We start from the raw sequence: 25,337 nt of genomic DNA, 5'->3' as shown, positions 1-25,337 counted from the left end.
AAATCAAAAGCTTGCGATATGTTCATGTTATGATAAATATACTTGAGCGAAAATGCGAAATATAATTTACAGTTGATTTGTATTATAGGATAATATTTCAAGTTTTAATCAAATCTGAATTATTCAATCATTTTGAAACGGATTAGAAGTATTGAGCATTTACCTCGCACTTTAACTGAAAAAAAGCATTCAATTTGCACATTGTATAAGGTTCTAATGGTAGGTTAAATTGTTCAACTCATGTAGTGCCTCCATATTATAAACGGGTAATTGTTAAAGAAAGATCAATTGACATCAAATATGCAGTCATTTATCAAATTTGAATAATTTTCATTCTTCGATAGAAAAAATAATATTTCTCATTCAGCATCTTTCATTCTATATACTTTGGGGAAGTTACGGTGGAGTATTCTCCATAAGAAGGACAAGACAAGGGTCCATGTATTATCCCACATATACCATAGTCCATAGAGGCGAGGCGACTCATTGCTTTCAGCCCAAACTCCCCATAATCCTTCATAATGGTGGTGTAGCATTGCAGTGGCATTGTACAGTAGAATTCTTTCTCATGAAAAAGTTTTGAAAATTAAAATAACCAATAAAAAATAGGAAGCATAAGCCAGTGAAGAAAAGTAAAAACTTCCCTTCCAATTTACGTAGCTGTCATGTGATCAGAAACATTAAACAACTACATGCCAACAAAAGTAGATCTAATTTTAATTTTACATACAATGTCCCTAGAAGAAGTTAGTACATTAAGGGAGTGATTACTTCAAAAAATATATGTTAGATCCAACATGGTTAACTTTGCAATAATGCACTATGTGTGGTCTACTACAGTACCAGAAGGGGCCTCACAAATTTGACAAGGATCATACCAGATTTAAAGGGCTTGAAATGATGCACAAATTGGCTGACCAAAATACTAGAAAAACTATTTACTACTGGGCGAAGTCAGTCTATTTTCCTCTGAATCAAGCTTTGTTGAAGAAGGGGAACCCATCAATTCCTGGAAGCCCTCCACCTTAACAGGCCGGGCTCTAACCATGCCAATGTTCCTATATGCAAACAATAAAACAGTAGTCATAATAAAGATAACTTAAAATGTGATCATAACAGTACCATTTATTTAAAGCAACTCACGGCGACTGCATTGCAGGAATCTGTAGGTTTGCCATCTGTCTGAACTGATTGCTAGATTGAGGATGGAAACTTGACATTGCAGCCATCTGCTGCTGCCTAAACTGCATTTGAGGATGTCTGGTATTGAAGGAATTACCATCAACTGGTAAATCTGTTTGGTTTTCAATCTTGACTTGAACCAATGGTCTTTCCTTATCTATATCCATTGCAGCGCGGGGAGTAGACGTTGGGTGAGTTCTCAATCTCTCTAACTGCTGCTGCTGTTGCAATTGCTGCTGCTGCTGCTGTTGTTGCAACTGCTGCTGCTGCTGCTGTTGCTGTTGCAATTGCTGCTGCTGTTGCAATTGTTGCTGCTGTTGCAATTGTTGCTGGTGCATAGCCAAATTACGGGAATGCAAAAATTGTTGCATCTGTCTCATCTGAACCTGCACATTAAAAAAAGGGTACTAATGCATTACAGAAATCATTAATCAAGCTTGCAGATAATATATTGAAAATCTATTCCTGAAGAACGATATCAATCATGTTATATAGGATGCAACATGCCACAGGTTAACTAAGAGACAGAAAGGACATACATGCAGAAAAAATTTCAATCATCACAAAATCTCCTCCTTTACATGATGTATAGTTGGTTAGGGGGGCAAGAACAATGCATGTTTCGAATGTATAATACAAAGTTTAAAACTCAAAAGGAATAATGTCAAATCACTGCTACCTCCATGACTCCATCAACTCAAAATAGAAGAGTTGGAGTCTTATATGAACCTAATAAATCAGACAAACTAATAGCAAACTAGCAAAGTAAACAAAATGAGATGTGAACATATATAAATATGACACCGTGCCATATAAATTGGACATGAGACCAAAAAGAGAAATGCAGCCACAGGGGTTGAAGATGGTATGTGAACTGCAGTCTCATGTAACTCACTTGAATCATGAATGGTTGTGAGGATAGGCCTTTGGTTAATGTGTCCTCTAACTGCATACATTTGTATCAAATAACATGCAACATAGAGAAAATCCTTTTTTGATGCAAGCTATAGACAGCGCTGGTCACAGATCAAAGAGAAAGTCTCATAATTACACTTGAGGCACGGTGTAACTTTGTTTTGAAAAGCATATGATATATATCCAAGAAAAGTAAAAGGTTGTCAACGGATCTTAATTCTGTTAATGTCCATGCTTTACATTGTAGTATCTTACAACCTTAAACAAAGCATAAAGAAGTGGATATAAGTACCTCTCGAGGTAGCCTAACGGAACTTTGCTGTTGTGGCTGCATCTGCATCTGACTTCCGAGAACTTGTTGCTGACTTTGCTGTACAATATTCTTGGAGCCATCTTTAACCACATCCACTAATGGGGCAAAATTACTGCGAGCAAGAGGGGAAAATGTTAAAATGGATCCATCACATGTCAAGGTATATTGAGTTAAAAGAAAACTATAAATCAGGCTAATATAGCCCACAGAAAGCACCCTACACATGATGATACATTCAGCATCACAAAGTTCATATCATAGTAGTACAGTTTGTTGTCATGTATTCCGCTTCTTCCTCTCTTCTCTCGCAGATTTTTATTTCATAAATGTGTGAATAAAGCAGTACACTACTCATTTTTTCATTACATGAAAATAAAACAAAAAATTGTAAAACATGTTACACACACACACTTCAAATATTCAGCAGCAAATTGCTTTTTGCTGGATTGGATGAATATGATACAGGTTAACAAATGGAAAACCTGACAAAGCAAACATTGGATGCATTAATTTCAAACTTACCTAAACCCCACTGTTTTAAGCAACATCTTAAGAAGTTCAATGGCGGAGCACTGTTTTTTATAACTATCAGTAAGCACTTTCAGATTGGTACCGATTTTAACAATGCGTTTGCTCATCACTTCAGCAAAGTACTCAACCGGACCTTCCATGGAAGCTTCAAATCCCACCCCCAACAATATCCGCGCCACCACCTTCTGAGACAACTTCGTCCCTTGCTCCGGACTAAGAACTCTGCCGGTCCACTGAGGCCTGAATTTCAAGGGTCCCCCATGTTCGGCGCTAATGATCTCAGGCCTAATCCCAAGCCTCTCGATCATAGCAGGATTCCTCGTCATAAGAGGAGGCAATGTATCAAGAATACTACTATACAGCTTCATCTTTTGTGGATTAATCTCCACCCTGTTAGACATTGGAAGTGCACTCTCAGGTACACAGTTCCACATAAATGTTACTTCAGGAAAAACAGACTCATCACCATCACCATTATCATTGCTATCATCAACAAAATTACCACCATTTGGTTGCATTGTGGAGGCATGATCAGCAGCATGATTTCCTTCCCTAAACGCGAGACGCCTCTTTTTCTGATTCGCGGTGTACTTAACATAGGAAGCCATCTCCACCGGGGAGCGTTTCGGGGATTCTCGGTCGCCGGCGAGTAGCTTCTTGTTCGCCTTATAGCTCTCCATGACCTGAGTATACCAGGTTTCAGGCAAATCGTCGTTCCGGTACGCTTTGGATTGATTCTGCATAGCGATTGAAAGAGAATTCACACACTACGAGAGTTGAATTTGAATCTAGAGATGTTGAGATAGGTACCTTAGGGGGAGGTTGATCGAGTGTGAAGTAGAGGTCGTCGGGGTGCAAGCGGAGGAAGGAAGGGTTGAGGAGGGAGATGGAGGAAGAAGTGGTGGTGGTGGTGGTGGCGGAGGAGGCTTTGTCGAAGAGGAGAGCGCGGACGCGGAGTTGAAGGTGGATGTGAGCCCTAGAATTGGAAGGATCGGTTGAGATGAAGGAGTCCCAAGCGGAAGGGGAAGAGAGGAAGGGAGCGAAATTGGAGTAGGTGGAGTCGCCGAGCCAGGTTCGCCAGACGCCGCAGGATTCAAGCTTCCGCGCCAGTTCGTAACCGCGACCGTCGTCTCCCAGCAGAGCCATCGTTGCCGGTGCTCTCAGCTACTCTTCCTCTGGTGTTTGTTTTTTTTTTTTTGGTCAAATTTCTCTCTTCTTCTTCGATTGATCATTTACTTCAAATTTGTTTCCTTTGTTTTTGGTCAACCAATTTTTTTCCCTGTGTCATTGAGTTCAACTGGGCTCTACACTAACTGGGCTGAGTTGGGCTTGGTGGCCCAACCTTGATTCAGTTAAGCTTGTAAGATACTATTTGAGATTGCAAGTTATTTTGACAAAAAAAAAATGCAAGTTATTTAGAGTTGTAAGAGACTAAGAGCCCATGACCTTACTGCTGCTGGAGCTTCTAGATCTTAGAACAGGAGCCTTTACTGCCTTGGGAAGTAGGTGCATGTGAAACAACAGTTCCCTAGAACATAGACTTAGGCCCGTTTGAAAGAGTTTATTTGAGCTTATCTGATAGTATAAGCTCTTATGTCAGTGTTTGAGAGAGCTTATGCAAACAGCTTATGGCCTACCATAAGCTGTTTTGAGCTTATTTTCATAAGCTATTCAGAATAACTTATGAAAAATAACTTATGCTTATATATAGCTTATTTTCAATTTATTTTAATAAATGTTTTAAAATAGCTTATAAATAAGCGTTTATGTCATAAGCGCTTATGGTCATAAGCGCTTAATTAAGCTGTGTTTCCAAATGAGAACTTTTATGTCTCCTTTCTAAAGCCAATACATTTTCAGCTATTTTTTTTCTCTGCCTATACACTTATTTAATGAATTTTTTCTCACTTATCATCTTTCATATCAACAAACTACAACTATTATCTATTAATTACATTTTTATATTCAAGTAAAATTCAATAGCTGCACATGGTACTAGTAAAATTAAATAAGAGTATTACAGTAACATTATACTATCAATAATTGTCATATTACTCTTTGTATCACAACCTTAAACAACAATCTTTGTGGAACGGAGGGAGTAGCCCCTAAACATTGTTAAACAATTATCTCAAAATGTTAAATTATTACGTAAGATTACATGAACGATTTTATATTATTTTCTAACATGTCTCCTTACGTAAGAATCTATTTGAACTTGAAGCGTCCCTTAATTTTTTTTTATTAGAATAATTAAAAGGCGATGATCGAACCCTAGACCGTTTAATCATTAAGATTATAAAACTATATCAAACGTACAATTATCTAAAAAACTATTAAATAAAAATTACATGAATAATTTTAAATTGTTATTTCCCAGGCAAAACACAACTACAAGTGAGGTGAGGTTAATTAACCACTTAACTAGTTAACCCTTGTGGTAGCCAAATCCCATTTGACATGTGCAACCAAAAAAGGGAGGAAAACCTTTTGTTCTTATTAGGTGTGAATTGCCATAACGAACCCTCTCTTTCTTTTTATCTTTTATCACTTGACAAGACAACATTGGCTTTTTGGCAAAATTTTCCACCAATGATGATAATTTCATAAGCTGATAAACTTTGAAGTCCCACCGGTAATAAGAGGCAAAGAACAAGTGGTGTTCAATGACCGCAGGAACATGAACAGAGTATGTCACAGCATGTGACATATCTTAGTCCATCACCACACAACACAACCCTCCATTGTCAGCATTCAGCAGCACCCATAATATCAAATTATTGTTGAAAAATAAGAAGAAGAAAAGGATCAATGGAAGAAAACTCTGCATCAGCTTCAACTGCACACGTGCTCATCTTCCCTCTTCCAGCGCAGGGCCATGTAAACTCCATGCTGAAGCTCGCTCAGCTTCTCGCCCTTCACAATCTCCATGTCACCTTCCTCAACACTGAGTACATCCACAACCGCCTCACTCGTTTCGGCAACATCCAAGCTCTTTCAGCTGCATCTTACCCAACGCTCCATTTCAAGACCATCTCTGATTCTTACACAGAGAATCAGCATCCAGGATTCGGATCAAGTGGAATTAAGGACGTGTTTACGTCCCTGAGTTTATATGGCAAGCCTCTTTTGAGAGAGGTTCTAGCGTCACAGAGTGCTGGAATTCCCAAAGTGAGTTGCATTATAGTGGATGGGGTTTTTGGAAGCCTTGCCACTGATGTGGCTGCTGAGTTTGGGATTCAACTCATTCATTTTCGTACAATCAGTGCTTGTTGCTACTGGGCTTATTTCTGTGCTCCAAGGCTCTTTGAGACCAATGAACTTCCCATTAGAGGTATATATGCCCTCTGATTCATCTCTCCTTTCAAGCTGACTAATGTGTGCATATATGTTCCAACTTCCATTGGTGAGAAATTAAGTCAGAGCACAAATTCCTAAAGTAATTTTGCCCTGATTTCATGATTTTTTTTGGAATGAATTATTGAAGAGTTAATATGCTAGTTTTATCCCTCTAACTTTATTATCAGCAGAAATTAAATTTAGTCACTCATATGAGCAAAATTGCATTTTAATCCCTCTAACTTTTGAATTATTTAGTTTTAGTTCTCATCTAAGTTTGAGTTGTCGTGAGCGTTTACAAACACGTCTATACCATTTGCCACATCACGTGGAAGATGACGTTATGAGTGGAGTGTTGATGCAAGAGCCTGTTTGAGCTTTCCAAGAAGCTCTCATTTTGTTTATGCGTTTTTAAGAAGAAAGTTAGAGTTTCGAGGATTTTTGAATACCCTTCAACACCCCCTTGATACTCTCTCTTAGTTATATTTTCTAGTTCCTTAAATCCTTTCCTTCTTATTCGCTAAAAACTGAGAAACACACCCAACCCATAACAAGACCCATTGCCCACCCCTTCCCCACTCAAATGTGACGCGATAAGTGTTGTAGGTGTATTGTAGGTGCTCACTACACATCAGAAACTCATACTCGAATGAGGACTAAAATTGAACAGTATAAAATTAGAGGATCAAAAAGCAATTTCTCGCTCATGAGAGGCTAAACTTTGCGATCAATGATAAAGTTAGAGGGACCAGAAACATATTTAATCATTATTGAATTTCTGAATTAAAATTGCTAATTTGTTTATAGGGGACGATGACATGGATCGCATCATAAAGAACATCCCAGGCATGGAAAACTTGCTTCGTTGCAGAGACCTCCCAAGTTTTTACCGAGAAGGCAAAGAGATAGACAAGCCTCTGTCTCTGGACTCTATTATCTCTATGACCCTACAATCACTGGAAGCAGATGCATTCATACTCAACACATTCGATGACCTAGAAGGCTCGGTCCTCTCCCAGATTCGCCTTCACTTCCCTAAACTCTTCACCCTCGGCCCCCTCCACCACCACCTCAACACCAGAAAAACAACTTCTTCTGAACACCCTTCAAATTCGTTCAAGAGCAGTTTATACGAAGTGGACAGAAGCTGCATGACATGGTTGGACTCTCAGGCTAAAGGGTCAGTGATATATGTGAGCTTTGGCAGCACAACGTCGATGAAGAAAGAGCAAATGATGGAGATTTGGCACGGATTGGTAAACAGTAACAAGCGGTTCTTGTGGGTGGTGAGGCCTGACACAGTGGCAGGAGGAATAGAGGGTGTGGCGGTGGAGGTGGAGGAAGGGACTAAGGAACGAGGGTTGATTGTGGGGTGGGTGCCGCAAGAGGAGGTGCTAGCCCATGAGGCGGTCGGTGGGTTCTTGACGCACAGTGGTTGGAACTCTACTCTAGAGAGTGTGGTGGCTGGTGTGCCTATGATTTGCTGGCCTTACTTTGCGGATCAGCAAGTGAATAGTAGATTTGTGAGTGAGGTTTGGAAGCTTGGGTTGGACATGAAGGATGTTTGTGACAGGAATGTTGTGGAGAAGATGGTGAATGAACTCATGGATGGCAGGAGGGAGGAGTTTCAAAGATCAGCTAAGAAAATGGCTTTGTTGGCTAATAAGAGTGTGAGTCAAGGTGGTTCTTCGCATTCCAACCTGGATGATTTGATTGGGTTCATAAAATCAAGAGGCAGAGGTTGAATAAATTGTTTTGGTTGCAGGCCCAAATTGAATTTGAGGTTATGGAGTTTCCTAAATCCTAACGGAGTAATGTTGCACTCCTTTCTACAGTTTGGGTCTTGGCCCATTTGGAAGTTTATTTTTTTGCGTTTCAAAGTTTAAAAAAAGGAGATCATTATTGTTAGACTCTTACAAAAACAATAATTGTGATAGACCCCAATTAAGAGATGATGATTTGTTAAAAATAAAAATGAGTGAAAAGAGGATAATAACTTTGTTCTCTTGAAGCTTTGGGGAGCTCGACAATAAGAACACCAATAGTGTTAGTGTGCATATGCTAGATCCTAATTTTTCTTAAAGCCTTAAATAGACTCAAGGTTGTCTCGTGTGATTTATTGAGTGACACAATGATTGATCAATTGGTTTGGGGTTGGCTATTTAATGTTTTCATACACATGACTCGACCATGTCAACTCCTTAAACTATATAACGGTAACATTCTCTAAGTCGAGCTATCGTAGGCGATGGCTTAATAGGTATACAACTTTTCAAAGACTTAAGCATTTGTGCTTGATGAGCTTTATAAGTGAATTCATCATTTAGGTTAAGATAGATTTTCCTCCCCCAGTGTATTAGAAGATTTTTAAATTTTAATGCACGGGAAAATCTTACCAATTAGCACCCTCCTTTACTTAAAAAAAAAAAAACCATATAGTAGGGTTTACTAATTTGTCCAAAGCCCTCTCGCACAATAAGTATGTCAACCGTGAATTATTTCATGAATTTAGTAGACAAACCTTTCAATTTTGGATTAATCATGCATATTGTATTACTGTTTTATATTTATCCTATTGCTATTTCATCATGTGGTGGATACCTAGCTAACTCACTAGATCTTCACAATGAAACAAATCCATTGCGACCCTTTTTGAGAAGTTGCACAACAAACCCACATAGGTATCATCCCATAAAGATCTCATATATCCTTTCACTACCCAAGTCGTCTCTGTCCATGTCTATCTTCTCAAGTTGGTGCCCCCACCTTGAATTTTATTACCAAAAACATGACAATAAGCATAGAATTAAATCAATTAAGAATTGGTTATCTTGGTTTGGTTCAGTTTGAAGCTGCACTTCTCTGTTTATAAAATTGCAGGGTCCCCACAAATCGTCATGTTAATCAAATTATAATTGACTCATGTACTTCAAAGAGACATCAATGGAATTCAGTTAAGCCCACTTCTCTAACTGAAGCGTGACTTGGTGAGGTTGCTGGGAGTGGGGGTTTCAGATTAAAAGAATTAATTAATAATATCTTTCTAAGTTGCCAATTAAAAACACAAAAAACACACGCACATACATTTTTTTTTTTTTTGATAGGCACGCACATACATAATTAACGGGTTTGGTTCACCAACTTAACCAAGGCAAGGGTGACACTGTGACAGTGACCTTATGAAGAGGGAACATATATCTCAATTGGCGCGGGGTTTGCGGGTGCAATTCAAGAAGCGGGACCGTAGCCAGACAAGGACAACATGGCTGTGAGCCTAATAAAAGTTGAAACAAACATGTCACTAGCTATGGTATGGCCCGAAAGTGAAAGATCTTTGGATATAAGCACTAAATTACATTCTACATGTGAGGGTTTAGCCTAATAAAGATGTGAATAGCTCAACCAGATTGTCTCTATCCATGTATTAGATAAAAAAAAAAAAAAAGAGCTCTTAGTTATAAGTGTTTGTCTTAGCTGCACTAGCTAAGACATGCTTATGTATATATTGATCCATGATTTTTGCAAATGATACAACTCCCCTCCCTAGGAAAAAAAAGGTTGACCGATCAAAGAAAACTTGTAATAAATGAGCTCTTAGTGTTTGTCTTTCTCTTTAAAAAATCACAGTTTCACACTAGGTTGAATTAGTGTGACAAAATTTTGCTTCATCATCAATGCGTTGGGTTGTTTGTTTTCGTTGTGTGCATTTTTTTCTGCAAATTTCAGACATTGATATAGTTGATATAATTCCAATTGTTGGTTCCTAAAATGGCACCGTCACGGCCAAACACATGGATATGGCTACGCAAGTTCCCAGTTCGCAGGTGCTTCTGCGCGTTAATTGCGGCAGACGTCCCGAGCAACATTTTATTACTTAAGAACTTCTCTTTTAGTACTCTTTTATGCTTACAACAGCCAACAACTAATGTGAATGTTTTTTCTCGTACATGCGAAGTATAATGAACAAAATTAATTATGTTATTTTGTATTACATATTTCCACGTAAATTTCAAAAAAGAAAACATATATCCACTTAGTGATTTTAAATTATGAGAATTATTCATCTTCGAACAATAGCCTAAGCGCACGGTAAGACCCGAAGGACATATGAGTTGAGAAAACAGAGGTTCAGTAATCAATTATTGGAGGGTGTAATTTATTATTCGATGTGTAAAAAATTATAAGAATTATTTTGTAATACAAAATTAATTATTTTGTATATCTCAAGTGTTGAACCACAACATTTCTTTAAGTTTTATTTTTTAGCAATTTATTTAATCTGGCCAATATCGAACCGTCTAACGTACTTATTGTGATAAATGTCGTGAAAAACCTTGGGAAAATATAAGTTGGAGCCTTGTGGTCGATAGCTTTAGGACAAGTTTTGGTTCCCTCAATTGGGACAATATAATTCAACTGAGATGATGAAGTTAAATAGCTTTAAGACATGCTTCGCCTTTTAAGGCTCGGTGGCATGGGGACTTGTGGATCAATATAGTCAATGTTTGGGAAGATCTTAAACATCGTGATAGCCGAGGGCATTCCTTTCCACAGATCTGTCAATGCAGATGACGATTTCAATTTGAAGGCACATGCCTTTTAAGGCTCGACGTCTTTAGGGTTTGTGGATTGGTATGGTCGAGTTCCATATAAGGCCAAACATATATTCATATCGTGAACTAGGCCAATGCTTCCACATCGGGTCGACCATATTTGCAAATTGGGAACTAGGTTAGTGCATCCACATTATGTTGACCATATTCGCATGTTAAGAAGTAGGTTAGGTTAGTCATATTCGCATATTAAGAAGTAGGTCAATACTTGGTGGCCTTCCATAAAAGTTAAGTCGAATTGAAGTTGAGGTTGGAGACCCATATTCTGATACAGTTCATCAGGTCGACCACAAACTTTTATATATATGTTTAAATTACTGTTAAGTATTAAGATGAAATTTTATTTATTTTATATTAATTTTAGACATCTTTTAACTATTTTCCCAACATGATTTTTTCCTTACGTAATATTAAAACCCAAGAATTTATCTTCCGGATATAAAAAAAACCCAAGAATTCAATTAAGAATAATTAAGAATTTATGTACTGGTAATTAATTGATCATTTTTTTATTGATTTACAAAATACATTTCTTTTTGTCTTTAGCATAAATGCATTCATTTGAGAATTTATATCTATTATCTATTTCTTTTAATAGATGATTTTTTTTCGAGATTTGAATATGTATTCTCCCATTTACGGAATCTAATTTACTTTTTATTTTATGGAGTCTAATTTACTCACCATTTAGACCATGTTTGAGATTTATGAAATACTTATTAATTATCCAAAAACACAACACAAATAAAAAAAAGTCCAAAACAAGTCAAACAAATTAAATAAAAATTAAGGAAAGAAAAATAGAAAAGTGATAAGACTTGGGTGTATAAATATAGTAAATATTCCAATGCTTCCTGTCTCTCCCTCCCTCCCAAAGCTGGAATTTTGCATGATCCTCTCCTCTGCCTCCAACAATAAGCACCGCTCATACTAATTTAGTATTCTACCTTCTTCTCTGCTTTCCCCTCCCTCTCTCTGTTTCTTCCATCCTCATCTCTTTCTTCCTCTCACGCCTTCACCAAATTGCAAAGAAGGATTTCCCCCACCACCTTCATCATTGTCAATAGTCCTTCTTTCAGATTTCAGGTGTGGGCACGAGCTCCCTGGGTTTAGAATCTATGGAATTAACATTCCCGTAAGAGATACCATGGCACGCTAAGGTAATTAACCTTTTTCATTCCCCTCCCCTGTTTTTTTCCATAGCTTCCCCTGTTTCTGTTGCAAAACTCATTGAGCAAAATAGTCAACAGAAAATAAAATAAAAATTGATAAATTGTTTTGGAAATGGAAATGGCAATGAAAATGGAAAACTCGTTTGATTTTATATTGTGACAACATATTAGTATTTATTTTTCATAATTTACAAGCAAAAATGTTAAGGTTTTTTCTTCCATTCCCCTGTTTTTTCTGCAGCTTGTGTGTATGTAGATTGTGGAGAAGAGAAGAGGGGAAAGAAGGAAAACCCAGAAATGAAATCTACTGGTGATAACGGAAAAGAGTTTTCGAGCGACGATGAGGCTTCTCCGAGGGGGATACTGGAAGCCCCTGTTTCTGGAACAGAGTCCGACCACAGCGGAAGCAGTGATTTCAGCTCATTTTCATCGGAGAAATCGGCGGCGGAGGTGGTGACGGAAGAGAAGGAGGTTGTTCGAGAAGTTTCTGTGCCGGCATGGAAGTCTATGATTGATGTTTTCAAGTTCAAAACTGTGCGAAGATTGACTGCAATTCCTCTGCTTGTGGCGAACCATGATGTGTCTAAGAAGGGTTTATCGAAAAAACTGGCTCGTATTCGAAGTGCTGAAGATAGTATTGATATTGGGGCTATTCCTACCAAACCCTCTTGGAGGAACTTCGAGTACGCTGAGCTTGTAGCTGCTACCAATGATTTCAGTTCAGGTTTCATCCTTACCTCTGTTTTTCTTACCCTGTTTTCCAAAATCTCTGTTAGACTAGTGTCAATGCATGTTTATTATAGTGTTGGAGTCACCGCAAAAATTATAATTTGACACGTTGAGTTTAATACTTATCCTAAAAACATAGTTTTGACTAGTTAACTTTAATGTGGATTCATGTCAGGTTCATAGGAAATACAAACATGCATTTAGTAGATTACACATTGAGTCTGCTATATCCTTATGTGAATGGAATAAAACAGTTGATCTTAGAAATTATAAGAGGTTTATCTGTTAATTTTAGGGTAATATGAGTTATCTAAGGTGAATTCTTATTTTTACACATAATTATCTTCCACATCTTAAAATGTTTTCCTTTGATATATCTTGCTATCTCTTTCCTCCATGCGAAGAATGTCAATCCAAATCAGTGTATTAGCAATGGTTGATCGATCTAAATTAAGGAAAATGATGACTGAGCGGTCAACTCAACTGCTGCCATTAGCTTGGGAGTTGGTTTGGGCCAAATTAACTTTCTCATGAAAATAAATAGAGTAGATGTCCTTTTTGACCAAAGCCTAGAGCCTCTGTTTCTGCCTCTTCAGATAAGGACAGATAACTTATAATGCCCCCTCTCACACTGTTTGCAACTAGGGTTAGTTTGCATGTATAGTAAATGATTAGTTAGGATGAGAAGGTTTGTTATGCTTTTATTTATAAATAATATAAGCTTTACTTATAAATATAATTAAAAATTGATTAAAATATGATATACTCCCTCCAGTCCTATTTATAAGCATGAAAGAGAAGAAAAAACTTGATCCTTTTTATAAGAACCAAATGAAAGTTTGAGCTATATTAATTAATTTTTTCCAATGATGCCCTTATTAATTCTAACTTGTAAAATGTGTCTCATTAATTATTCTCTCTCTTTTCCAGTTTCCAACACTAATAACAAAGGGTAATTTTGGAAGTTCATTTTAATTTAAGACAAATTTAATGCATTTTATCTAGTTTAACTACATTTTTTAAACTATGTGAATTTTTTTTTTTACTTATAAATAGGACCGGAGGGAGTATTTGATTTCACCTGTAAAATAAAAATAAATAATAAAATGTTATTTCATTCTGTCCAAAGAGCAAACATTGTTTTAAAATTACATTTACTATCACCACAAACAAACAAACTTGTACTTGGGAGTTTTCTTAAAATGCACAGGGGCGTGCCGTTTGCAGGTGCTGTTGGTGGCAACATCATCAACAATGTCCAACACATGCTTTAAGGCTTGGGCAGTGTGTCCTTTGAAAATGAGGCATATTAACAGTGTCCATACTGGCATACTCCATAGTCTACAAATAAATTAATACTGCTCATTAGTCTATTTCATCAATAATATTTGCATGTGGGAAGTTAATAAATGGGTCACTGAGAAGTATCAACCAAGAAAAGGTGCTTATAGGAGATGAGATGTAGAAATAAAAGAGAAAAAAATAAATAAATAATGAGTGATATAGACATATAGTGCTCCTTACTCCTTAGGCTTAATGTGTTAAAAAAATTAATTGAAAAGAAAAAAAAAAGTTGTTTGATAAACACAGTTTTGTTTGTCAACCGCATGGCTTAATGGTTACATCACAAATTCCAAAAAAGTTTATTAATGTGTCAGAAATTGTTTGTTATGGGGACATGCTTTTACTGTACCGGCACAAGAGTTGAGATTTGGTTAGACCAAGACAAGACATTCTTTTTCATAGGGGTAGATAGATAGATATTCATTCAACCTAATACTACTATTTTGACCCGGAGTATGCCAAACCAAATCATAAGTTTTTTTTGTGAAGGGTGAAATTGATCCTATCTTCATTTTCTAATTTCTAGTAGAAGTAAATACTCTAGTTTATGTTTATGAATTATGATCATGCAAAAAGTTAATTTTGTTATATATATATATGAATTAATTTGACCGACATTTAATCAGATAACATGACTATCTTGACTCATACAATTAGTGATTGTATGCGGTATTTTTTAAATGAGCAATGCTATATGGTACGAAGAAAGAGGTACGACAGATGCACGAAAGGCATTTTGTGGCGGTTTTGAACCGCCACAAAACTACAACTGTCAAAAAAAAAATAAAAGCTACGGTTTCTGGCGGTTTTAAACCGCCAGAAAGTGCTTCGTGTGTGGTGCACGACGCCCAAGGTCGTGCCCCACAGCATTTTCCTTTTAAATTCATGGCCGAAGTATATCGACACTTAATACTTTGAGTGACCAATTTCTTTTTAGATATATGACACAATTTATAATCATAGTGGAAAAAGTCATAGATTTTGAAATTGAAAGAGCATAATACATTCACATATTATATTTTTTTTCCATAATTTATAATCTGCACACTACTTATACCATGTAAAATGAACATGTAGCACACAATTTGTGAAAGCTGCACAATAAAAAAAACTATACTAAACATTTCAGCCTTTTTAACTCAAATTTTCAATATGCTCTGTATTTATTTTCTTAATTGTCGGCTATCAGTCTATGATTCAAAATTTCAAATAATTTTAATGGAGAGACGTCAACAATTAGTTTGAATAAGGACCCAGACGAACAACGTTTCTTCATTAGAGTTAATTTAAAGTTGATTTGTCCCATGTGAGTAACCATGTCCAATACCATCCAACTTAATTGCAGTTAGATGCCAAATTTTGCTTCCAAGTCAAAGTCCCCAATTCTACAGTATGTTGGTGAGCCTGCGATAGTTAGATTGTCTCTTTGCTCCTATTAAATTAAATTTGATAAAAAAAATGTTACCAACATATGTTGAATTGAGTGAAAGAGATTCTAGTCATTTAAAGATATTGTCTTGTTTTATACTTGGATTTTATATGTACTGAGAAATATAATAAATCATTTTTTTGTTGTTGCTTTGTGCCTGAATTTAGAAGCTACACTTACTAATGAGATCAATAACAATAATTCAAAACCTTTAACTTGTTTCAATCTTGGTATTTTTGGTTCCCCAGAGAACTTGGTTGGGAAAGGTGGTCATGCTGAAGTATACAAAGGACAGTTACCTGATGGTCAAGTTATAGCAGTAAAGAGACTAATGAAGAATGAAAAGGATGCTGCAGACAGAGCTGGTGATTTCTTAACAGAGCTTGGGATCATTGCACACATTAACCACCCAAATGCCACACGCCTAGTCGGGTTCGGAATTGACCGTGGTCTCTACTTTGTCCTGCAATTTGCTCCACAAGGCAGCCTCGCTTCTATGCTTTTCGGTGCGCTGCTTATTCCATCTCTAATACTACTCTGTGCATGTTTGGAACTCCTTCTACAATTGATTTTAAGGTAAAATCAATCCTGGAAAGAAGCTACTGTGTGTAGCTTCTCAATATCAGGATTGATTTTGAAGAAATCTAAGTTGATTCAAACATGTTATACTCTACTTGCACCTCTTCTTATAGTTTCCAATGCTAACCAAGAGATGTTCAACATGTTAGGTTCTGAATGCTTGGAGTGGAAGATGAGGTTCAAGGTAGCTACTGGGGTAGCAGAGGGATTGCATTATCTCCATCGAGATTGCCCAAGACGTATCATTCACAGGGACATCAAAGCTTCCAACATATTGCTCAATGAAAACAATGAAGCTGAGGTACTAATGTAGCAGCTTACTATGTAAATTCTGAATTTCATGTTAGATTCTTTCTTACTATATAACTCAAGGAAAATAACTTCTTCTGTAATTAACTTCAGATTTCTGATTTTGGACTGGCAAAGTGGCTTCCAAATAACTGGGCACACCATGTTGTCTTCCCAATTGAAGGCACATTTGGGTTAGTATTGAACCCTCTTTGACTCTAGCTTATTTTCTTCTTGGATAATGCTAACAGTTGCAATTAAGAAGTGAAAGTTAAAGCCACTACCCCTCTATCATTTCCCACAAAGGCTATTAGTTTTGCCTTGTCACATCAGCATTTCTTGCATTTTCCCTTTGTAACATACATGCATGTTTGGAAATAACTTAATAATTGATTCTAAAATGAAAATCAATTTTGATTAGAAGTTTCTGTGGGTAGCTTCTGGTGCAGGATGTTAGATTTGATTGTGAGGAAAAGAAGCTATCTAAACATGCTGATAGCTGTGCTCAATATAACCATTTTCTAAAACACTTGATGCATATTAATGGCTGGTTTCAGGTATTTGGCTCCTGAGTACTTCATGCATGGACTTGTGGATGAGAAGACTGATGTTTTTGCATTTGGGGTTTTGCTGCTGGAGCTCATAACAGGTCGTCGTGCAGTTGATTCAAACAGCAGGCAAAGTCTTGTGATCTGGGTAAGCCTTTAAAGTTTAAACCCCTTATTTAGATTCAACACTTAGAGCATGTTTGGATCAGCCTTATGAGAAATGATTTTTGGAAAGAATTGATTTTGATAAAATTGATTAAAGTAAAAGTGAGTTGATAGTGTAGTGATTTCTATAGGATAATATTGTGGAGTCCTGTTATGAAATCTTACAATTGATTATATCCCCCCGCAGCAGATAGTCTCTTTAGCTTCTCGCATAATTAATTTTGGGACAAAAATCAATTCTCTATAACATTTGCCAAACGTCTATAACCACCGAAAAGTGAATCTGGTCAATGAGAATTTATTCTAAGGCTCTCAAACATGGAACGAAACACACACAATCAAGTTAATTATATCATCGCATTCAGTGTTCTGCTTAAGTTTGCATATTCTTAATTTGAGGAAGGGAAAAGATTACCATGATAATATACTGTGTTCAGGCCAAGCCTCTTCTGGACTCAAACAATGTGAAGGAAATAGTAGACCCAAGATTAGAAGAGAATTATGATCCTACTGAAATGAAGCTTGCAATGGCTACCGCTTCCATGTGCGTCCACCATACATCCTCAAAGCGGCCATATATGAATCAGGTAAGAAAATCAGCATCATTTCTCTTTCAAATTTGTTTAATTTGACGCATTGTTTCACTCCATGACTTGTGTCTTTCTCTGCTCAATATAGGTTGTGCAGCTCCTGAAGGGTGAAGAGACAATTATCGATGCGAAGCCAACTACAGTTGCACAAAAATCTCTTATGTTGGAGGCATGTGACCTAGAAGATTATACTTGTTCTAATTACTTGAAGGACCTCAACCGCCATAGGCAACTAGTCATGGAGTGATCTTTTGTTAATCCTGCTTGTTGTCTCTACTGAATCTTGGGATTTCTTGTTTCCCCTATGTACATTATATATATCTATTGAAGGCTATGGAGTGATCCTTGTAGCAGTGTGTGAGTGGCTGAATCCAAAGTCACAAGCTACTGTTTTTTTATCAACCTTAATGGCTTGAAATTTAGCATGACTTGGTAGGGAGGATCAGTCATGAAGTGAATCATAGTTCTGGCTTTGGGGATTGAGTTAATGCCTGAGAAAATCTATTTCTGAAAGAACAATGTATTTGTGAAATTATGCACCAGAGTGTTTGTACCTTTTTTACTCTGCAGTGCGATCCAGACATGTTCACTCAACTTAATCAGTCTCAATCAAATATGAGCCTAGTTTCCATTTCACTACCATTTGGAAATTTTGAAGGGAGATTAAGGAAAAGGTGAAATTTGATATTCATGGGATACCTAAGCATATAAAAAGCTTTACACCATTAACATTATACTTGAACTAGATGAAAATCCATGCTGCATATCAAAAAAATACTTTTACAGTTAAAGTTTTAGAGCCATTGGAAATATGCATTAATTATATATTCAATTAAAAGCAAATGAAATAATTATTTATATAAGAAATTAGTAGTATGATAATGTTGAAATATTAATAATGACTAATAGAAGTAGTAAGAGAATGTGAATCAACTAACAAGGTCTACCACAATTGGCACAATTGGTAAATAGATGAGCTCCTTAAACATTTAGTCGTGAGTTTGATCCCTAGGAGGTGCGTACGAAAAACGATTTGTTGGGAGAAGTCTACCTACTTAGCGTGATCCCAAAGTTCCGAGGGGATTAATCTCACTGACGGCGGTAGGATATGTAGGTAAAAAATAAAAATGAATCAATGGGTCCAAAGTCCATGAAGTAACTGTCTTTTGGGCCAACGTTTGTTGGGGCCGAACAAATTGGGTGCAAGTTGCATTTGGTAAAAATTTGGAAACAGGGACTCGGATTCCTTTTTTTTGGTCACAGTGAGTCGGATTCTAGTGGGCCACTTACTTTGTTGCTGGAGGCCGCCGAGAAATATTTTGATCTCTTTATGTAATGATAATAACGTTTGACCCAATGAACAAAAGCTCAATTAGAAGTGAAATTGCTATCAATTAATAAGATCTCTTCAGCAACATCATGGTCTAAATGAGTTTGTTGGAGCTGGGCCAAATAGTGTTCTACCCGAAGTCCTCAAGTGCAAGTTTCTCCTTCAAGTTATCCTTTTCTCCTTCATCTTCTCTTCATTTTTTTTGTATGTTCCAAATGTGTCGCTATTTATGGAGTTTAACAATTATTATTGAGTTTAATCATTAGATTATGTATTGAAACTCTTGCAACAAAAATACAACTATTATTACTAATTGACCCACGCAATAAATATTCTTGAATTTTCCCTAGTAAAGAGTTCTTAATTGTATAGGACGACAACAAAAAATATAGTAAATGTCATACTCAGTCATATAGATTGGGGGAGGGGAGACTACTGTAGTATAATTTGACATTCTCTAATTTCATGATTTTTTTTTGAAAAATTAACCCCACTCAGTAAAAAATGACACCAGACCGGGATAATTGATAATTCCATTGAGAAACGTCGTTTTAGAAGAGTGAAAGTAACATCAGTTATACTGTTAAATGAAAACTGGGGCACATGGATCATTGATTCACAAGATCATAAACGAGGGAATACAAAATAGACAATTCTCCAAATTTGTTATTGAGAAAACAAAACGAATTCGGAAAATAATATTGCCTTTAATATTTAAGAACTGAGTATATTAAACAGGTTAAGCTCACATGTTTTTACATTCCTAACTTTATCCTAATTATCTCAACTATGTCTTATAGCCTAATTCCCATTTTTTCAAATTCTGTTTCAGGTGCTATAGAATCTGAGAAGAGAATATTAATATAATGTTGTAACCTTAATTAGAGTGATGTTTAGTGCATTGACCAACATAGAGAACTGACACATATTCAGTTTTAAGTTCAATAAGATTGTTATAAATTCTAAGTGCATGGAGGAAAAAAAAACACTATAAGAAGCCAAATTGCTGATAAAACAAAAGTGCAAGTTGAGAGAAGCATATAGGAATTCTTTGCAAGACTGAATGTATTTCTCAATGTTGGAAAGTTAGATAGCTTACCCCTGTAACTAAGGCTAGTAGCGAACACAAAAATGAAACCTCCTATATCAATCTTTCTTAGCATCTAATCAAAGGGTCAAATTATAGAGAGGGGTTGGAAGCTTGTCAGCCAAACTGTGCTAGCTTTTCATTTGTTACTTGTTAGCAGGAGCAAAAAATTAGTCCATTTGATGATGTCAATAATTCTGATTAGGCCAAAGAAAGAACTCAGGTGCTGATGCTGGCAGAGGAGTCAGTCCAGCAACATTGTTAGAACTCACACCAGACTCTGCAGTGCCATCGTTGGATTGATGAAGATGCTGGAAGAGGCTGTGATGATAATACGCTGTCGTTGAATCATAAGGAATTGCATATTGGATTGGAGCTGCAGCTGGCTGGTGAGGAATAATGGCTGAGAAATTGATGCTGTTACTCATGTTTGCACCACTCTGTGAATACTGCTGATGATGTTGATGACTAGTTGTGCTCAGTTGAGCTGCTGCTTTCTGTTCTGATTCCAGAGAACGCTTCAAGCGTTTTGCTGCACCTCCAACTGGAAGAGAACTGTTCATTATGGCTTCCACATCGTATCGGTTCATCTCGAAATTGGTTACCGCGTTTGCCCCTCTGAACTTTATGGCTGCAATGTCATATGCTTCTGCTGCTTCCTCTTCAGTTGCTGTTACCATAATGTGAAATGGATTAAATTAAATCAAGCCATAACACAAATCCTACCATTTATTATATAACATAGTAAACATGGAAGGTATATTGTATTTACCGAATGTTCCTAAATACAGATCTTTGTTCCCGGCAACGCGGCCAATTCTTGCTTGCCATCTACCCTGTTGGTGATGCCTGCAGGATTTAGAAATAAGACCATGTGACTATAAGTTACACAGCAATAAAATGGTAATGCATTAAGTATGTTGAATCAATTGAAGTTCCAAACCTTGTGACACCTCTATAGATTGAAGCTCCTCTGGAAAACCCGCTACTTTTCCTGCCAGAATGCAAATTCAACTACTTTTAGTAGCTGCATAGAAGTATAGTGGTAAATTTTTAATAGGAGAATTCAGACAAACCTTCTCAAGGATGCAATAAATTCTTGCTTTGTTACATGTTTCATGTCTTCCAGTTCCTTTGAGTAATTGGAAACCTAAAAAGTAAAGAGGACAGAATAAGGTAAGTGATGCTAGTTGTGTAATTGAAAATCTGACAAATACAAGTGAAGCTAGCTTGTTTAAAAATACTGATCCATGTACAATCTGAATTCTTACTATATATGATCTAGACTGCCCATCCAATTCTTATATGTACTAGACACCTATCATAGCTGTTAGAGATATCGTGTATCTTTTGAACCCTTCCATAATTGATTGTAAAGTTAAAATAATTCACGTGAGAAGCTTTCATGAGTAGTTGATTCAAAGATTCTAATCAAACCCTTTCAGAATCATGTGTATAACAAAAAAGCTACTACCATAAAGGTGGTTTTAAAATATTTACCAGACACATGCATTAAGTAGCATCTAATTTTTTTGTGTACCAACTACCAAGTAAAGCATATACTTCTTTTTCTTCAATACAAAACTTCCACCACATTTCTCATTACACACAAAAAAAACCCCACAACTTTTATCTTGCTATGGAATCTCCCATTCTGTTGTCCCACTTGAAGATTTTCAATCCTGCTACCAACGTAGGATTCATGTATACATTGATCACAAGTGAATACAAGAAGTGACAGTACTTACAGGGAAGTTGGTGGTAGCGGTGGGACCCCAATACTTTAGAGCTGCCAAATCATAGGATCTTGCTGCCTTTTCTTCCTTGTCATACCCACCTGATAATCAATTAACCACCACAATTCACCGCGTTACCAAACCACTCCTCATAAAACAATACACAAGCTTACAAAACAGACAAACACTCAGCAACAAAACTAACACTGCTAGCTTACCCAAATAGACTGTAGAGGAAAAGTCAAAAAGATGAATGACAGCCAGCGCACCAAGTCACGTTCCATGCAAAGGAAGAGCCAATAACAATAAACAAACAAACATCAGCTTAAGGAGTAGTCAAAATTATCTGCAAAAATCCACTTTTCTATAAATTAAAAATGCAAATGGCCGATATAAAAATTGAAAAAGTGTTCATTTGCATGCGCACAAGTAACCTTTAATTTTGTTCCCCTCTCTCACGCCCTTTATACGTAGGACAGAAAACAACTATGCATTGGATGAGATACATCATCCCCATCCACTTTACCCAGAACAAGGACTTGTCCAATTTTAATGGTTAACAAAAAGCTAAGAACATTAATAATGTAGCCACGGTCAAACAAATATCCCTGCACAAAACACATGCGGAAAAAAGAAATGCTGAATTGCCTATTTCCCCATTGGATGGTGTACAGAAAGCTTTTTTCCCTTTTCTTGCTTTCTTCCAATAATAAACAGAATCAATTACATTGCAATATTTATATGTTAATAGTTTTATTTTTGTGTCTGGAACATGACACATGAGATCTATCTAAGAAATCTAGCCCGTGAGTTTAGTTTCAGAAGCTAACTAAGAGGACATTATTATTCTGAAGAGGGCCATTGTCAGAAACCTTTCATGAAACAGTACACGCTCCAACACCACCTGAGTGTAAGTACAAGTTTCAATACGGGAAGTGATGGGTTGTGATGTGGTCAAACTCAAACGCATGCAGCAGCAGAAAGCAAAAGCAAAAGAAAGATAGATAGATACCAGTGAGGTGGCACCAGAATAGTACGGAAGAAATAACAAGAGAAGAAGAAGAACAGATTTATTGATTATGAAACTAGTCTCTTCCTCTCTGAGTGAGCAGACAAGAAAGCAAATGCCCCCGGCTCAAATGGGAGTGAAATGGCGGCACAAGAGATCACATCAATAATCAATTGAAAGAAAAAATGCTGAACCAAACAAGTAGAGTACTATAAGCATTATACACTCACACACACCGCCATCAGTCAATCATAAAAATGACTGTTGAGAAAGCAACCCAGGTGTCCTATTCCTACCACACACTACAAACCATTAATGCACCTTCAATGCATGCAACACACTTTTCACTCTCACAATCACAATCACAGGGACCAAATTCAAATTAAATTTTTTCAGTTTGTTAATAGAGAGAGAAACACAAACAGAAACAGACCTTGACGCCCTTTCCTTGCCTGACCCTCCCTTCTACAGCTGTTATCCCATAGATGCGCTTCATATCTACCCGTCCATCGATGCCTGCACAAAATCATCAAAATAAAAATAAATAAATAAATTACAAGATCATCAAAATCTAGCATGAAATAGATGTGTGAGTGAGAAAAAAGGTAAAAAAAAAACAAAATCAAATCAATATCAACCATTTTCAACAAGTGACAACTGAACCACATGCAGATACTAGCTACTCTAGCTACTCTATTTTTCAACTCAAACGTGACCAAAGAAAAGATCCTTTGGGTAAAAGAGATACTTGAGTTTCATTTCACACCAACAACAAGAAAAAATAAAAATAAAAATGTTTTGTTAACGATAAATGAGTGAAACTGAGATCGAAGAGAAAATAAAATGTAAATGAATCAAAACTCGAGTTACCTGGTTACACCTCTGTAAATGGAAGTTCGCTGACCGAAAGTATCAGCGACCTTCTTCGAGCTGTCGGAATCAGCAGCGGCGACAACAACCTCCTGGGGACTCTGAGCAACGCAGAGAGATAACGCTCCGGTGGCGGTTGCGGCGGTGGAGAAGCCGAAATCGTTACCGGAAGACTCGATGGAGCGAGTAGCGAACTCGTTGGGTTGAGATTTCCCGATGGAGGAAGAGTCATCCACCTCTGAGCCGGAGTTGGTGGAGAAAGCTTGGAAGGACGCTGCAATGGCTTTGAGATCTTGGTGGTCGCTTCCGAAGTAAGCGGCGGAGGAGGCATGGTGGTTGTGGTGGTCGCACATGTGAGTCAGGGAAGAGTCCTGCGTCTCTGTCTGGCTATGATCTCCGAGAAAATCCTCCAGCTTCGGCGGCGGCGCGTGGCTCACGCTCTGCGACTGCAACGCGTTCATGAAAAGAAACGACGGTGGCTGTTGCTGTTGCTCCACTTGCTCCTCGCCGTAGAGTGTCTGAGACTTCGAGTTCCCCCAACCACCTGAAAAAAAAATATAAAAAAACTCGTGAGTCGGTGCGGAGGTTTTAACAAGCGGTGGTGGATGGTGGTTGGTGCGGTGCACTTACCGTTAGCAGCATACAAGTTGTCGAGAAAGTAGTGGTGAGAGGAAGTGGCGGAAGCGGCGTCGTATTGATGAACAAGGTGATCTTCCATGGGTGAGAGTGAAAACGATAGCCAGTTATTAGCACTGGTTGTTGAACGAGCCATTGAGATTGATGATGTGATATATATTTATTTTTTTATGTAGATCAATGAATGCAAATATAAATGAACTCGTTACTCTATTGATCAACGTCTATGACTAATTAGTACTACCAAAAAAATTAATTGAAACTTCTGTTGCACACTTCATATGATGAAGTTAGTATTTGGTTTTTGAAAGAAAGTAGCTGAAGTGAGTGCATGCAAGGAAGGTTGATAGTTTTTTGACACAGAAATGGTGGTTGTTGTGTGAGAGAGAAGGTTGCAAGTTGCAATAAGAGAAGAGCAAGAGTTTCAGCGTAAAAGCAGAGGGTTTGATTCGAGTTATAGGCAGGCAAAGACAGAGGGGGGAAATTAAAATATTAAGAAATGGGAAAAGATTTTGATTATAGAATAAATAATTAATATTAATAATTAATTTAATTTGAGTGAATTAAAAAGGGGAGAGAAGAGAAGGGAGTGACTTTTGGCTCTGCGGGGAAGAAAAATTGTCTGAAACACGGTCGCGAAAGATCCGGGCTGGCGGAAAATTGTTTGTTTTCGTAGGGTTCGTTGAGGGCTTGATAGTGAATTACGGAAATGTCCTTCTGGTTCATCTTTTGAGATTGTAGGAGTATTAATTAAGATGGTGTTGGCATTCATTTCACACACTTGTCTTGCATGCACCTCTTCCTCAACAAGCTGCTAATTGCTTTCCTCATTTGGGTCCAGTAACAAAATTCAAATTAAACCCGTATCTCTCTTCTTCTTTCTCACACTACTTTTTATCCATGTCCTTTTTCACATTAGATTCCAAAAGAGG

The 25,337-nt window shown here is 37.1% G+C and overlaps 4 protein-coding genes across 5 annotated transcripts; 2 read left to right on the top strand and 2 right to left on the bottom strand.

The window, feature by feature from the left end:
- Positions 1 to 623: 623 nt before the first annotated feature.
- LOC130740093 (RNA polymerase II degradation factor 1) lies at positions 624 to 4,179 on the bottom strand. Its single transcript, XM_057592595.1, has 5 exons — positions 3,752 to 4,179; positions 2,933 to 3,678; positions 2,390 to 2,522; positions 1,144 to 1,568; positions 624 to 1,058 (listed from the first exon to the last, which is right to left on the bottom strand). Exons 1-5 carry the CDS (start codon positions 4,085 to 4,087, stop codon positions 935 to 937), a joined length of 1,764 nt encoding a protein of 587 aa, XP_057448578.1. The 5' UTR covers positions 4,088 to 4,179; the 3' UTR covers positions 624 to 934.
- Positions 4,180 to 5,555: 1,376 nt separating this feature from the next.
- On the top strand, positions 5,556 to 8,423 carry LOC130740092 (7-deoxyloganetic acid glucosyltransferase-like). Its single transcript, XM_057592594.1, has 2 exons — positions 5,556 to 6,275; positions 7,088 to 8,423. Exons 1-2 carry the CDS (start codon positions 5,753 to 5,755, stop codon positions 8,023 to 8,025), a joined length of 1,461 nt encoding a protein of 486 aa, XP_057448577.1. The 5' UTR covers positions 5,556 to 5,752; the 3' UTR covers positions 8,026 to 8,423.
- A 3,322-nt stretch (positions 8,424 to 11,745) lies between these two features.
- Positions 11,746 to 18,331, top strand: LOC130740091 (receptor-like cytosolic serine/threonine-protein kinase RBK1). Of its 2 annotated transcripts, none has more exons than XM_057592593.1 (8): positions 11,746 to 12,053; positions 12,307 to 12,783; positions 15,816 to 16,073; positions 16,296 to 16,447; positions 16,549 to 16,628; positions 16,992 to 17,130; positions 17,585 to 17,734; positions 17,826 to 18,331. In XM_057592593.1, exons 2-8 carry the CDS (start codon positions 12,363 to 12,365, stop codon positions 17,982 to 17,984), a joined length of 1,359 nt encoding a protein of 452 aa, XP_057448576.1. In that variant the 5' UTR covers positions 11,746 to 12,053; positions 12,307 to 12,362; the 3' UTR covers positions 17,985 to 18,331. The 2 variants fall into 2 exon arrangements, with proteins under 2 accessions (XP_057448576.1, XP_057448575.1); XM_057592592.1 differs by having other exon boundaries at positions 11,747 to 12,053; positions 12,307 to 12,789.
- Positions 18,332 to 20,038: 1,707 nt separating this feature from the next.
- On the bottom strand, positions 20,039 to 24,843 carry LOC130740090 (AP2-like ethylene-responsive transcription factor AIL6). The gene is made up of 9 exons (XM_057592591.1): positions 24,400 to 24,843; positions 23,770 to 24,313; positions 23,333 to 23,415; positions 22,109 to 22,117; positions 21,903 to 21,991; positions 21,231 to 21,304; positions 21,098 to 21,148; positions 20,927 to 21,003; positions 20,039 to 20,824 (listed from the first exon to the last, which is right to left on the bottom strand). The coding sequence occupies exons 1-9, from the start codon at positions 24,539 to 24,541 to the stop codon at positions 20,343 to 20,345; spliced, it is 1,551 nt and encodes a 516-aa protein (XP_057448574.1). The 5' UTR covers positions 24,542 to 24,843; the 3' UTR covers positions 20,039 to 20,342.
- Positions 24,844 to 25,337: the final 494 nt, after the last annotated feature.

This window comes from Lotus japonicus, chromosome 2 (genome assembly GCF_012489685.1).
Source record: "Lotus japonicus ecotype B-129 chromosome 2, LjGifu_v1.2".
In the NCBI taxonomy this organism is placed as follows: domain Eukaryota; kingdom Viridiplantae; phylum Streptophyta; class Magnoliopsida; order Fabales; family Fabaceae; genus Lotus; species Lotus japonicus.
This window is presented reverse-complemented; position numbering and strand designations above follow the sequence as displayed.